The following is a 14,034-nucleotide window of genomic DNA, read 5'->3' as shown; positions in this document are numbered from 1 at the left end:
GACGTGTTTAAATCTCTTCTATATCAGATTTCTCTTTCAAGCACCATACTTGTATAAATAATTGTTCACTAGGCAGTTCCACAAGAAGGTCTCTCAGGCAGCATTCAATTTCTTCAAACTCATATACCTCCACCTTTTTTCTTTCTCCTTGACTATTATCACTCACTTGTGAGTCGTCCTCATATTCAGTTAATCACCACATTCTATCAAATTTACCTAAGTACCTCTCAAATCCATCCACTTCTCTCCATTTATACTATGCTATCATCTTGGTCCAAACCATCGCTTCCCACCTAGAGTTTTGCAATAACCTCTTAACTCCCCTGTTCCACTTTTATCTCCTCCAATCTGTTCTCCTTACTATAGACACTGTGACTTTTTCCAAAATCGGTGACTCCTATGTTTAGTTTTAGTTTGCTAAAGCAAGAAACCAAAAAGTAAAAACAACAAAACAAAAACAGTATAGCTGACAGGGCAATAATAGGTGGTAGGTACTCACCTCCTGTCCTGTGGCCACATCCATTGCGGTGTACACAGTGCCTGAAGCACTGAACAACAGGTGCAGGAGAGAAGGGGGAAAAAAACAGATGATAAATGAAGTGATATCTTTCAAATGCAGCTCTACAAACAATCTGTCAATGCAAGTGTTAATAACAGTAGCAAAAATAATCCTCCCCACTGCCCGGTCACTTTCTCAGACATGAGAGACAGTATATGGTAGTAAAGAGAATATAGGCTTTAGTAGCCAAAAGACCCGAGTTCCAATCCAGAACTTCTACCTATTACCTACTAATTATAGGATCTTGAGCACTTTATTCTTTGAGCTTCACTTTCCTCATTTGCAAAGTGAAGATAAGAGATAAGAGTACATAACAGAGCATGGGGAGGTAGCGGCGGAGTGGTAGTGGCCTTTGGGGCAAACTGGGGGTGCGGATCAGAGCATCTCCCTTCCTTCCAGAGGCTTATCCAACCAGAGATGTGGCCTTACCAGAATCTGTCATAGAATTTTTCTCTGCTTTCTCTGTTCCTGCAGGCCAAACGTCTCAAGAAGGCAGACACAACAGACAGCAAACAAGCCTGCCTAGCTGCGAGCCTTGCCTGGGCTTTGAATGGCGCTTTTACCAACATAATAAAACTGATAGAGGGGAGGCATATCCAACCTCTACTGCTGCTTCCCTGAGCAAGCCCATTCTGACTTGTGCACAGGAGAGAAGGATGTGGTGAATGAGGGCTGTAAGAGCTTCTCTAGTGGATGGACATTCTTCTTAAATTGAAGAAACTCCCCCTTTCTTTAAGAACCTCAAGATTTCATAAACCTGAGCCTTAAATATTAGGTTGCATTTGCTGGTCTGGCCTTTGCTTCCTTCTGCCTGGCAGGGAATTTAAATTGCTTCACACCACAAGGCCATGGGAAATCTTGGAGCTTCTGTGCCTGTCACCTCTACTTTTTACAGCTGTGATTGCACTGTCCTGCACCTTTGACTACAAGCATCACTGGCAAGATGTACTAGCTAGATCTATGATTAGCCTGACATTTGCCTATGCCTGCTACAGACAGTTTTATTCTCCTCTGACTGATGCAAAAGGCCATAAACCATTTCAGAACAGACTTGTACTTCCACTGCGCAAAAGAAACGTGGTGATCCTTATCATTTTGATATTTAGGAATTGGAGCTACCTCAGTGGAGATTAAGTGAATCGGCCCCTCCTAGAATTTCTTACCTTCTTAAGAGGTACAAGTGAGGACATCAACACTTCATTCTGCCTCTGTATGATTATGCAGTTTTACCCTTGCTCACAGGAATTTATTAGGAGTCAAGGTTCTTTCTCACTACTGCATGCCGCACATTTTGGTAAAGAGATCTTTCTATAGTTCTCCAACAGCGTATGAATCTGGTCCATCGGATTGGTATCCCAAAATCTATAGTGTTTTTACGTTTAAATATAAATGTCATTGTTGGAATAATCTTGTCTTTTAGAAGCCTTACATAGCCCCACTTTACCCTAGAAGCTGGAGTTAATTCTCAAAACTTCATTTCCCATAGCTCAAAATCTTAAAATCTAAAGCATGACCAACTAAATTATTTTGGTTCTGTTTACTATCTCTGGTGACAATTTCATCAAGCTTTAAATAGGAAAATGTCAACTTCTGGCCTGTTTACCATTGTTATTCATACCTTGTCCAAGTCCAGACAGATAACACTGTTCATTTTTTAATACTGTTGGCATAAATTAATTGTTGAATTACCAAGTAAACACAGTAAGAAAGAAAATGGTTAGGAGTGAGGTTTTGGTGCTAACAACTGATGACTGTTTCTATGTCATTTGTCCTTAACTGTGCTCATGAACTTCTTTCCCTCCCTTCATGACTGAAGATCTGCCCAAATGCGTCAACTCTGACAACTGCCTAAGGCAGAAAAAAAAATTACAGATATCATTATTTGGAAGACAGATGAATCTTTTTCTGTTCCTTCTTCACAATGAGCTGTGAGGAACGATTATGAGATATTATCAAAATCGATGCTCTTATAGGACCTACAGCTACAACTCCTTTCTCTTTACTGAGATTAAATAGGGCCTTATTTCTTTCTATAGCATATTTTCAATGTATCTCTTCCCTTCAGGAAATGTGAGAGGCAAATTAAAAAAAAAAAAAGTACATAACAGAATTTAAATCAATGCGTTTGTAAAGCACTACCTAAGTGCTTAGAATATAATAGGTCTTCAATATATACTAGTTTCCTACTCTTGCTTCCTCATCTTCTCTCATCCATCACCCTTGGCAAATTGCTTTAAACTCTGTGGCCTCAAACTCTTCATCTGTAACTAGGGTAAGATCAAATCTATGATTTGCAATTGGGGGTGAGGGGCACGGGGTTCTAAGGAAATTTTCAGAATGAGGTGGGAATGGTTTACATTTTTAACAAAATAGGGTACGGGCTTCTCGGATAACTGTAATGTTCTGCTTCTTAATCTTTGTACTGGTTACATGGGTATGTTCACTTTATGAAAATTCATCAAGCTGTGCAATTATGTATGTCATATTCAATTAAAATTTATATTAAAAAACTATAACTACTAAAAAACTATAAAATCTGTAAGAACTACACTGAATAATCTAAAATAATCTCAAAATGCTCTTCCCACTTTGATACTATGACCCCTTAAAACAGTGTTTTTCAATTACTTATCCTATCAAAAGGATATGTGAACTTTATTTTGCAGTTTGTATCATAAAACATTTTCATTTTTTCAAGCATAAAATGTTAAATATGCTTTTTCAAATACATATGCTCTTAGAAAATCTGATACTACATCTACCCTATCCCCAAGAGAGCTTCACTATACATACATATGCACATCTATGTGAATGTATACACATTCACACATACATAGAGTAGGAGGGAGAGAGAGAAATACTAAGAATAATGCTAGGAAGTAATTGTGTCCACTCTAAATAACAAAAAACCTCATTTTATGCCTAAAACCACAAATTCTATATATTTGTAGGTGATGCTATGCAACAATATTTGTAACTTGACATGCCATATGTCACAGATACATATGATGCAATTTGAAGACGTTAAATCCATGCATTGCAAAAATGCATTCTAGGTAAGCCCTGAGATTATGCTTTCCAGGGAAGTCAGGTCAATTCAAGAAGAAAAGTCACTTGTAGGTTTGCCTTGCAGCTAGAAATTTTGGTCACCCGCTTCCCAACCACCACTCCTTAGTTGAGACTCCAGCAACATGCCAAAAAATTGTGATCATAAGATATAGGCTAACAAATAAGGATTGCATTATTCGCATTGGCAATTATTTCCCTATTGCGTGACCATCCTACCTCTAGTCATCTGTCATAAAGCTGATGTCTATTTTCCTATACTCATCCTCCTCCATCCTTCCAGATGTACCATTTTTAAAAGACAAATACGCCCAGGCCTTGGGGGATGGACACTTTGGGACTATGTCTCTATGATTACATAAGTCTAAGAAAGCTACTCGGGCCCACTGGTTAGTACTTGATTACTTCTACCTTGAATAAACATATGATTAGATATATGAATTCCAAGTCAAAAAAAATTTTCTTCAAGTCTTAAAGGGGAAAACAAGCAAAAATTATAATAGCACTAATTCATCAAATTTATGCAGCATTTATATTTTTAAAATCATGGAACATAAAAACATCAGCATAGGTGATTAATAAATATTTCATTCCCGCCTTATAGTAACAGACTTGTCAAGTAAGCAAACACGTTTTGTAGATGTTGCCTATTTATGGTCCTCATATACCTGATTTTCAAAAAATCAGAAGTTTTGGAAGTAAAATGTCCTGAATCCATAACTTCACTCCCTTAAATTTATGAACAAACTAAAGTCTAAAGTTGGGCCCTCACTTGCCCACACTTGTCTTTGTGCTTACTTTTCTCCTACATTCTCAAAATCCCAATGTAATAAGCTAAAGAAAAAGCCATCCCGGATTAATCTGAGCCAAATAATTTCTTCTAAAGGTGTTAACTACCTTTTAACAGTTGAGACTCACAAAAGCATGTCTAGTAGGAAAAGTACTACACCAAGAAAAAATGAGATCCACTCAAGTTCAGAGTTGTTTTAAGGATTAAATTAAACAATAGATGCAAATAACAGAAGTAAGCTGTAGAATGGTGTACAAATACAACTCCAATATATTATGCAATACTTTATCTTATTTTCAGAAGTTCTTGGATGCATGAGAAAAAACTAAACCAGAAAACTTCAATGAATTCATTAGCAACAATGCTTTCATTCAACTATCAGAGCTTTCTACAAGCCAGATACTTCTTTTTTTTCAGTTTCTTTTTAATTTTAGCTATTTGGGTAGGTCTATAGAAATCTCTTTTTTTTTTTTTTTTTCATATAGAGGTATAACTTTTCTAAAGTAACTTATACAGATCTTAAGTGAACAACTTGATGATTTTTCAATATGTACACACCTATGTGTTCACCACCAACATCACCCCTGAAGGATCCCTTATGCCCCTTCCCAATCAACAAACCCCTCTCAGAAACAACCATTATTTTGACTTCTATTAGCATATGTTAGTTTTGCCTGTTCTTGGAACTTCATATAAATAAAATCACACATCTACTCGTTTATGTCTGGCTTCTTTTGCTCAAAATAATGGCTCAATACTTTTAAGACTTTTTGCAGTATACAGGTGACCCTTGAACAATGCAGGGGTTAGAAGTACCGATCCCCACATAGCTGAAAATCTGTATATAACTTTTGCCTCCCCCAAAACTTAACTAATAACCTACTGTTAACTGGAAGCTTTACTGATAATATCGTTAATTAACACATATTTTGCATGTTATGTTATACACTGTATTCTTACAATAAAACTAGAAAAAAGAAAATTTTATTCAGAAAATCATAAGGAAAATACATTTACAGTAGTTACTGAAAAAATCATGTATGAGTGGACCCACACGGTTCAAACCTGTGTTGTTCAAACCAAGGGTCAACTGTGTTACAATTTTTTGTTTGACTGTCTATCTCCTCCTGTAGACATGAGGTTTTGAAGGCAGAGATGGTGTCTGATTCATAGCTGTATTCCCAGTGCCTAGCACATAACAATTAAGGAATCAATTAAGGTTAGCTAAATTCAGTACACTGAGGGCAGCACACAAGATGCAGAGAAGGAACCACAACAAAAGACGTGAATCCTGGCATCCACCTAAAAAACCAAGTCCCATTACACTAGCAGAAGGGTCTGCAGTTCTGAGACTTCCACTTCATGTAAGTGCTGTTATATCTCAGCACCACATAAACAGGATAAATCTGGAAAAGTGGAGCTGTAATTTGGGAAGCAGGTTTTATGCTAAGAAAATAAATAGTTTTTTCACTCTCACTGCAGAGGTATTTTTAGCAACATGGTCAGCTAATGGCACATTTCATATTAAGCATAATTCTGCCAAACCTGAAGTTGACTTAACGTAACACCTTCAGATGGGTGAGGTGTGATGTAGAGAAAGAAGAACAAGGTTTATGAGAGTCAAAACAAAAGCAAAATCATATATACCAGCACACACAATTTTAAGTCATTTTCTAGGCAAAGAAAATGCCCCTACTAACCCTTGTCCGATCTTCTCAAACCGTGTATATTTCTTCTTAGGATCGCCCACACTCACTATGCTCCCTTTGAAAGAAACAGAGACCATGAATCATTTTTTCTCACATCAAGATACAAAACAGGCCCTGCGTTTCCCCAAACCCTAAAGTTTGCAGAGGTACCTCCAATACCCAAAAACCATTCTAAGTAGGTCCTTAGCTTTCCCCCGTAAGTTCCAACCAAAAGTTTTATCTCCTTACTGCTTTTATTTGTAGTAATCTATTCCATTTCTAAACTCCTCAAAGCCATTTATTCATTTTAAATCCATTTATTCAATAAACATATACTCATTTAACATGCTCGCTTATTATGTACCAAGCCCTATGTTGAGTGCTAGGAATAGAGACAGATGAGACAGTAAAGACCACCTCTGTTCTCAAAAACTTTTGCATCATGGAGGAGACAAGCACAAAGTTCCATGAAAACACAGCAATTATTATGATAGATGGGAAGGGGATACAGAAAGAGGTACAAAATACAGACTGAAAGGCTTTAAAAAGGTGTTATCTGGACTGATTTTTACAGAGTAAGTAGGAATTAGTTAGGGAGAGAAAGTTGAGAAGGGGTTACAGCAGTAACTACTTCCAATGCAATGACATAGAAGTATGAGAGTTCACTGAGTTTCACAACTTGTATTCTAGAGATGGTGAAATTGAGGCCCACAGAAGGGAAGATGCTTCCTCCCAGGTCACACAGCAAACTGGTGTTAGAGCTAAGATGAGACGTTTGGTTTTCTGTTAATACCAATTACTAAGATTTGGTACTTTTCACATACATTAACTTATTTGATTTACAAATGAGATAGGTATTAACACCACTATTTAAAAGGTAAGAAAAAAGAGGTCCAGAGAACAGTAGGAAACTACCCAAGACCCAAGTCAGTGGCAGGGGTGGGCCTTCAACCCAGGTGTCTTTAACTACCAGGCCAGTCTGCTTTCTATAATTCTATGTTCAAAGTATTGCTGTTTTTTTAAAAACTCTGGTTCAGAGAAAAAGACTACTCAGAGGAACAAACAGATAACTTGGTAAATGGCCCTTCTTATTCTGTCATAAGGGCTCTGAGCAAAGACAACTTTTAAAAGAGTAAAATATTTTTGAAAAGTCAAAAAAGAATTATCAGGAAGAAATAAAAACCTTGGCTTAAGAAAGCAATGCCACATTGCAGATTTGGCCAATCCCTCTGTACAAAGTAGACAGGTACAAAGAATAAATCAAAGGCTTTGTCAAATGGTTTTTCTAATCCCACAGACCAACCTAGTCCTTCTGTCTAATATAAATTCTCTTGTAGTTTACTGAAACACAGAAACAAGCTACCCTAATATACCCCCATTTCTGGCCACTAAAGAAAGTAAAATGTTAGTTTCCACTTGAAAGAGGTAGCATGCTTTAACTACTGGAGCATAGTTATATTCTAACCCCAGGCCTGCCACTTTCTGGCTGTGTGATTTTGGGCAAGGCATTTAGCATCTCTGAGCTTCAAATACCTTAACTGCAAAAAATGAGGATTATAATGTCTGTCTTCACAGGGTTAATATAAGCGATAAATGAAAAAAATATCAAGAAAATACCTTGCCTGTCATTTAGTGCATAGTATACATACTAAATATGTATTAGTTTCCCTTCTCTCTTTTCCTACAACCAAGATGGCAGAGATGTCTTCTCCTAAGTCAAAGGCAAACATATAAATAATAATTAAAAAAATCATCACAGCACTCTTTCCCACCAGGTATGGAACAAGGCCTCAGTCTTTCTCAACATAACATTCCAGACTATTCACTAGATAAATGCTATTTGTCATCTATATAACCCATAGCCAGGGATGAGAGATGCCTTCAAGTGAGCTTTCTTTCTCATCACATTCCCATCCTAATGTGGTATCCAATCAGGGCCGGTGAGACAGAGCAGCTGGGTACTGGGATAGCCAGCCCACAGAGCAAGCTCACAGAGTAAGCCCAGGACTGGAATCTTTATAGCAACCAGATTCTGTCTTTGTTCCTGACCAAGCATATACCAGAGGAAGGTCCAGAAAGCTACAAAGTGCTTACGTAATTTCTCCAAGATCTCTTCATCAGACATTTTAGGCTTCTTCTTCTGCTTCTCAGTATTCCGAGTCAGAGCATCTGGGGGAGTGGTATTATTCTCGGTAGGCGAAATGGGAGATGTAGCCACATCCCGAGTTGGAGTAACTGGAAGTGGTTCAATCACAGACCTTGTGTATACCTGCATTGTTGGTGCAAGAATTTGGCAAGGCCAGCATTTGTTAGCACTGGGAAACTTAGAAGCCTCTCTGAAATGTGTGTGTTAGGATATCCACAGAAGAAAAAATCCCAATAAACTCATCCCTGCTCTTACATCAAAATCTACGTTCCCCCTCTTCTGTGCCCAGGCCCATCCTCTGTGGTTGAAATTGCCTCCTTGCTCTCAGAACATACAAAAGGGGTTAATGAGAGTCTGAATACTGAAAATATTCAATACAGGTTAAACGGCTCTCAATAGAAATGATTTAAAGGCAATTCTATCTTTGGATAGGAATCTCCTTCCTCTCAAAGTTCTATCCTGTCCCAAGCTAAAATGAATCCCATATTCCCACAGAACGTTTTTTTTTTTTTTTTTTTGCATTGCTAATATAACACCTAACATTATCTTCTTTTGAGTTACTCCCTCTTTAAATACTGAACCATTGCAGAGAAGAAACTTTAATTGTTCTTCTTGAAGAGGCAATAGGGTGTAGTAATTTAGACCACAGAATCTGGAACCTAACTGGCTGGGCTTAAATCCCAAATTTTATTCTTACCATTGGTATGACCTTGGGCAGTTTACTTATTAGCTTCTTTGTGCTTCAGTTTCTTCATTTGTAAAATGGTGATATTAATGAAATCTATCTTATAAGGTTGTTGTAGTAATAAATCAACATGTGAAATGATTAAAATCATGCCCAACTGATATTAAGCTTTCAAAGTTTTGCTAGTATTTTATTTCCTATCCATTCATTAACTTAAACATTTACTGAGAATCTGCTCTTTGTGTTGCTTTAAAGAATGCTGCCCCATCCTCTATTCCTGTGAGGAAAGTCTTGTGAGAAAGTCAGAACTACAAGGCAAAAGGGGGTAAATGTCATAAAAATGAGCAAACTATATACTACTGAGGTTAAGAAGAAGTGATCATAAGTTATACTCCCTTTCCCCAGAAGATCCTTCAAGGCATTCATCAGATTTTTTAATAAAAATATCTCTACTATCTTTTAGCTAGTCTATAAGCTCTATGAAGACAATAAATGTGTCTTTCATCCCTTAGTTCTTGTATCTCATCAGCTGCTTAACAAAAAAGCACACATGCAGGTAAATGTCTGATGAACCAATGAATAAACAAACAGGGTTCTTCAGCTGGATCTTGAAGGATGGATGGGATTTTAATAGGTAGAAATGGAAGAGAACTTAAGTCAAGGCATTGAGATCAGAGACTAGAACTTCTTTCCTGACTACTCTGGTATCATGATGTCTTAGTTTTCTATTCCTATAACTATAGACAAACTATATCCCTGGCACCTAAGGCCTGTACTTCATGTCTTGTCCTTCTTTTACAGTTCTCCAGACATTGTTCCTTGAGGGCACAAATCCTGCCTTTTCTTTCTCTAATACATTGTGGCTTCCAGAACATACAAAAAGTTCACTGTGCTACGGTAGAAAACAACCTGGACTTGGGGTAAATTACCTGCTTCTAGTCCTAGCTCTGTTGCTAAGAGACTTTGGATAGATTAATTTACTTCTTCAAATCTCAGCTACTTCTATAAACTAGGAATGAACAATGCCTTTTTAGAAAGGAATGTTATGAAGATCAAATTTATTGATTCATTCATTCATTCAATATTTACTGCTTTTCTGATACCTGCTAAAAACAATATTAAGTACTGCAAATTACATAGCACACACGTGTGTGTGTGTGTGTGTGTGTGTGTCTACTTCCTCTACTTCTGAGTAGTTCATGATTTAGTGGGGAAAAAAATTTTAAATGAATATGCTTACAAACCAAAAAAGGTTGAAACAATGTTAAGTATCTTGGCAACTCTCCAATTTTGAAGCTCATTTTCCTTAAGGCAACTTTATGACCTACAGAAAGAGTGACTCCATAGATCCTGTTTATAAGTTCTCATCCTAAAAGGTCATCTAATCCCCTTGAATTTCCTCCACAGTATCTCCCAGTTAGTCAACCAACTTCTGCTTGAACACTTCCCTGAATGCCTAATCTAAGGGCAGCGTTTTTCCCTATTATCATAGAGTTTAAGCCATTGATTCTTCTTTCATTAGGAAGTTCCTGTCATTATTTTAAAAATCCAAGCAAAGAAACACTAGCAGAAAATCACCTGATGATAGGTTAGTACTCAATGATGCTAAATCAGGTAAAAGGCCTAGGGACCATATTATGCAAAGTGAGGGCAGAGGGACTGTGGCTATTCCGAGATGCAGGAACATCCAAGGAAGTTAAATAAAAATCACTGCCAACATCAGGCATCAAAATGCACTCCGGATGTCCAGCATATTAATAGCACTAACATATTTATCAACTCTCTTGAGTCTTTCGGTTTTATCAATGATGTTCTAAGTGGCTGAAAGCTGCACATTTAATAGAGAAGAAGAGATCTGCAGCAGGATAATTGTTGCTTCCCAGGAGACTGGAATAATTTTTGTTAGTCCTGCACTAAGTAACATTAATTCTGTATATCTTCCTGTGTGTGGAAAACAGGCCAAGTAAACTAGAGCTGGGTTGGTATAAACACCAATTATTTAGGACACTTTGGGACTATCTGAAAACCCGTGATAAATATATTGATAAATATATATACTTATCACCTTTACTCATAAAGAAAGCACCTTTCAAACAATGTGATCAGTGATCTCTCTAGTTCCAAAATCTATGGACCCTTATTAGAGTATTAAACCTCTAGGCCTCAGCATGAACCCCTCCCTCCCACTCCAAATTCTAATAAATCACAAAGCTGTCCACATCTCCAAAGACTCACAGATTTTGTGTGCTCTGGGCGTGGAGCAATCACTGGAGGTGGGGTAGCATCATCATCATCATCTTCATCTTCTGAAACTGGTGGTACTGCGGGGGTCTCAGACACCGTCTTCACATTCTGTACAGCAGAGAAAAGCCAGATTTCAGGTGCAGCTGACATGGAACTTAAGCTACTAGGATCACAGTCCACACCTCCCCCACTGAAAGAAACCTCATCCTGAATCCGCTTCTGAAACCCAAATCAGCCTCCAAGCTCTCCACCCTTGTGTAGCCAGTGAGGAACTCACTCAGCTTCCTTTTCTTCTTTTAGTTAACACTATTCACATAGTCCATTTTCCACACCCAAAGCCTAACTGTGGATTGGGAAGCTAGTTTACGGCTTCTCTACCTGCCTTCTCCAATTCAAATCCTGATGACAAGATCATAGTTCCTTCTTATTCTATGAGTTTTACTCTCCATACTGAACAGGTAATAAAGTACAAAATGTAGAGAAGGGATCAAAGTTTGGAACTTTATAAAGTTTATCAATGTAATTCCTTACTTCTTTTTGATATGGTTAATGAAAGTCCAGAAAGGCTTTTGCTTCTCCTTTTCCTTTCATTACCAAAACCTACTACACACATTATGTCCTCAGGTGCCCTCACCTCAACCTGAAAATACAGAACACCAGGAGCACCTTGTCTCAAGAGAACAATGAGTTTCTCCTCAGATGATACTACCAATTTCACTGAGCTTTGCCCTATCCCAGAATGAACGTTACCAGCACCGCTAATTGGATCTGTTATTATCCCAGCAATTTGATTTTTCCATGAAAACGCTAACAATGCTGGGCCAAGAGTGGCAGGCTTGGGGGCAAGCCCAGGCAAACATAGCATATCATTACTGTTTACAATTTATATTCAAAAAACAAAGTAGATCCAAAGCATGAGATTTTTGATAGAGATTAAGTGATTACAGTACAGGACCAGAGAGGCAACAGGAATATTTTTATATATATTGATATAATTCAACAGTTTCGGAAAGATGTAAGGAATCAATTAAATTATCATTATGTCTAATAACCACAAACCTCTGTTTTTAAAAAAGCCAGTGACTTCAACTTATTCATTCATTGAGTACCAGGCTCTATTCTATGGTCTGGGGCTATATTAAAGAACAAAACTGGAAGGTAGGTGGGGTAAAAGGGGTCAAATATGTGGTGACAGAAAGAAATCTAACTATGGGTGGTGAACATACAATGCAATATATATATGACTTACTGTTGAATTGTACACTTGAAACTTACTGGATTTTGTTAAGCAATGTCATCATAATAAAAAAAAAAGAAAGAAAGAAAACAACAATCGGTTAAAACGGGGGGGGGGGGGAGCAAAATTAAGTCCCTGGTCTATGGCTTACATTTTAGAAGAGAAGACAGTCAAATTTTATCATTAAAGTGTCAGATATTAGTAATAAGATAAACATATGAGAATAGAGATTGGTTGGGAGTATGGAAATATTATATTAGATAGAATAGCCATGGAAAGGCCTTTCTAATGAGAAGTCACATAAGCAGTGGCTTGAATGAATTGAGAGAGTAAGCCATGGAATTCACTGGGAGAAGAATATTCCTGGCAGATGGAAAAAGTAAAAAGACCTTGAGATGGAAACATGCTTGGTTTGCTACAGAAACCTCTACAAGGCCTACCTATGCTGCTGAGACATGCTTATGATTTAAAAACAGCTGAACTTTGAACAGTAAGAATCTCTGGTGTTCTGGTCCAGGAATGCTCCTTATCCACCACACCTCCAGCTCTGTCAGACTGGAAGTTCTTCCAGGGCAAGGCAGGCTATAACTACATGGTCCAAGAGGGCTCATTTTCGTTTGGAGCAATGGGCAATGCCCAGACTCAGTTGTCCTGTCAGTGGAGTGACCTCCCAGAGGTTGTAGCAGGAAAGGGCCAACTGCTCAGATCTACTAGCCTAAGACTGCAATCTAGAAAGGGCAAATAAATTTCTGACTGAGTCTGTTCACAGGCACAACAGACATTAGAGGGAAGCCCCCACATTAAGTCAGACGTGTCTGGGTGTGTGCTTGTTCGTAAAAGATTCAAAAGAGCCAAACAGAAAGTAAAAGCTGGGACAGATCTGAAAGAGGTCTCAATTATTAACAGAACTAGAATGAAAATTAGCAAGAATATAGAAGATTTGAACAACACTATCTATTAATCAACTCAACCTAACAGACATATAGAACATTTCACTCAAGGTCTGTACAATACATATTCTTTTTAACCACATATGGATCGTTCTTCAGGAAAGACCATATGCTAGGCCATAAAACACATCTCATTAAATTTAAAAGGACTGAAAACATACAAAATGTATCCTTTGACCACAACAGAATTAATTAGAGATCAACAACAGGAAAGATATTCCTCCAAAGAAGATAGACAAATGGTCAATAAGCACATGAAAAGATGCTCAATATCATTACCCGTTAGGAAATGCAAATCAAAACACAATGAGATATCACTTCACACTTACTCAGATAGCTATATTCAAAAAACAGACAATTAAGTGTTGAGGGAAGATATGAATAAACTGGAACCCTTGTAATTGCTGTTGAGAGTATAAAATGGTCAGCCTCTGTAGAAAACAGTCTGGTAGTTCCTCAAAAGGTTAAGCATAGAGTTACCATATGATCTAGCAATTCTACTCCTAGGTATATACCCAATAGAAATGAAAACATCCATCCACACAAAACCTCGTACATGAATGTTCATATTAGCATTTTTCATAATATCTAAAAAGTGGAAACAATCCAATGCCCATCAATTGATAAATGAATTTTAAAAAGTAGTACAGCAATACAATGGAATATTAT

At 37.5% G+C, this 14,034-nt stretch overlaps 1 protein-coding gene and 1 pseudogene across 5 annotated transcripts in view; one reads left to right on the top strand and one right to left on the bottom strand.

Annotated features, from left to right (window-relative positions):
• PAK1 (p21 (RAC1) activated kinase 1) overlaps positions 1 to 14,034 on the bottom strand; it is a 128,119-nt gene that overhangs the window by 20,309 nt on the left and 93,776 nt on the right. For all 5 annotated transcript variants that reach the window (XM_016161502.2, XM_016161501.2, XM_016161500.2 and 2 more), the window contains 4 exons: positions 11,170 to 11,286; positions 8,198 to 8,372; positions 6,116 to 6,179; positions 500 to 548 (listed from right to left, as the gene is read on the bottom strand). In XM_016161502.2, coding sequence (XP_016016988.1) covers positions 500 to 548; positions 6,116 to 6,179; positions 8,198 to 8,372; positions 11,170 to 11,286 — 405 coding nt within the window. The remainder of the gene's footprint in view (positions 1 to 499; positions 549 to 6,115; positions 6,180 to 8,197; positions 8,373 to 11,169; positions 11,287 to 14,034) is intronic.
• LOC118602832 lies at positions 701 to 1,665 on the top strand (annotated as a pseudogene).

This window comes from Rousettus aegyptiacus, unplaced genomic scaffold (genome assembly GCF_014176215.1).
Source record: "Rousettus aegyptiacus isolate mRouAeg1 unplaced genomic scaffold, mRouAeg1.p scaffold_m13_p_5, whole genome shotgun sequence".
Classification (NCBI taxonomy): Eukaryota; Metazoa; Chordata; class Mammalia; order Chiroptera; family Pteropodidae; genus Rousettus; species Rousettus aegyptiacus.
Note: the sequence above shows the minus strand (reverse complement) of the source record. Positions and strands in the feature narration are given on the sequence as shown.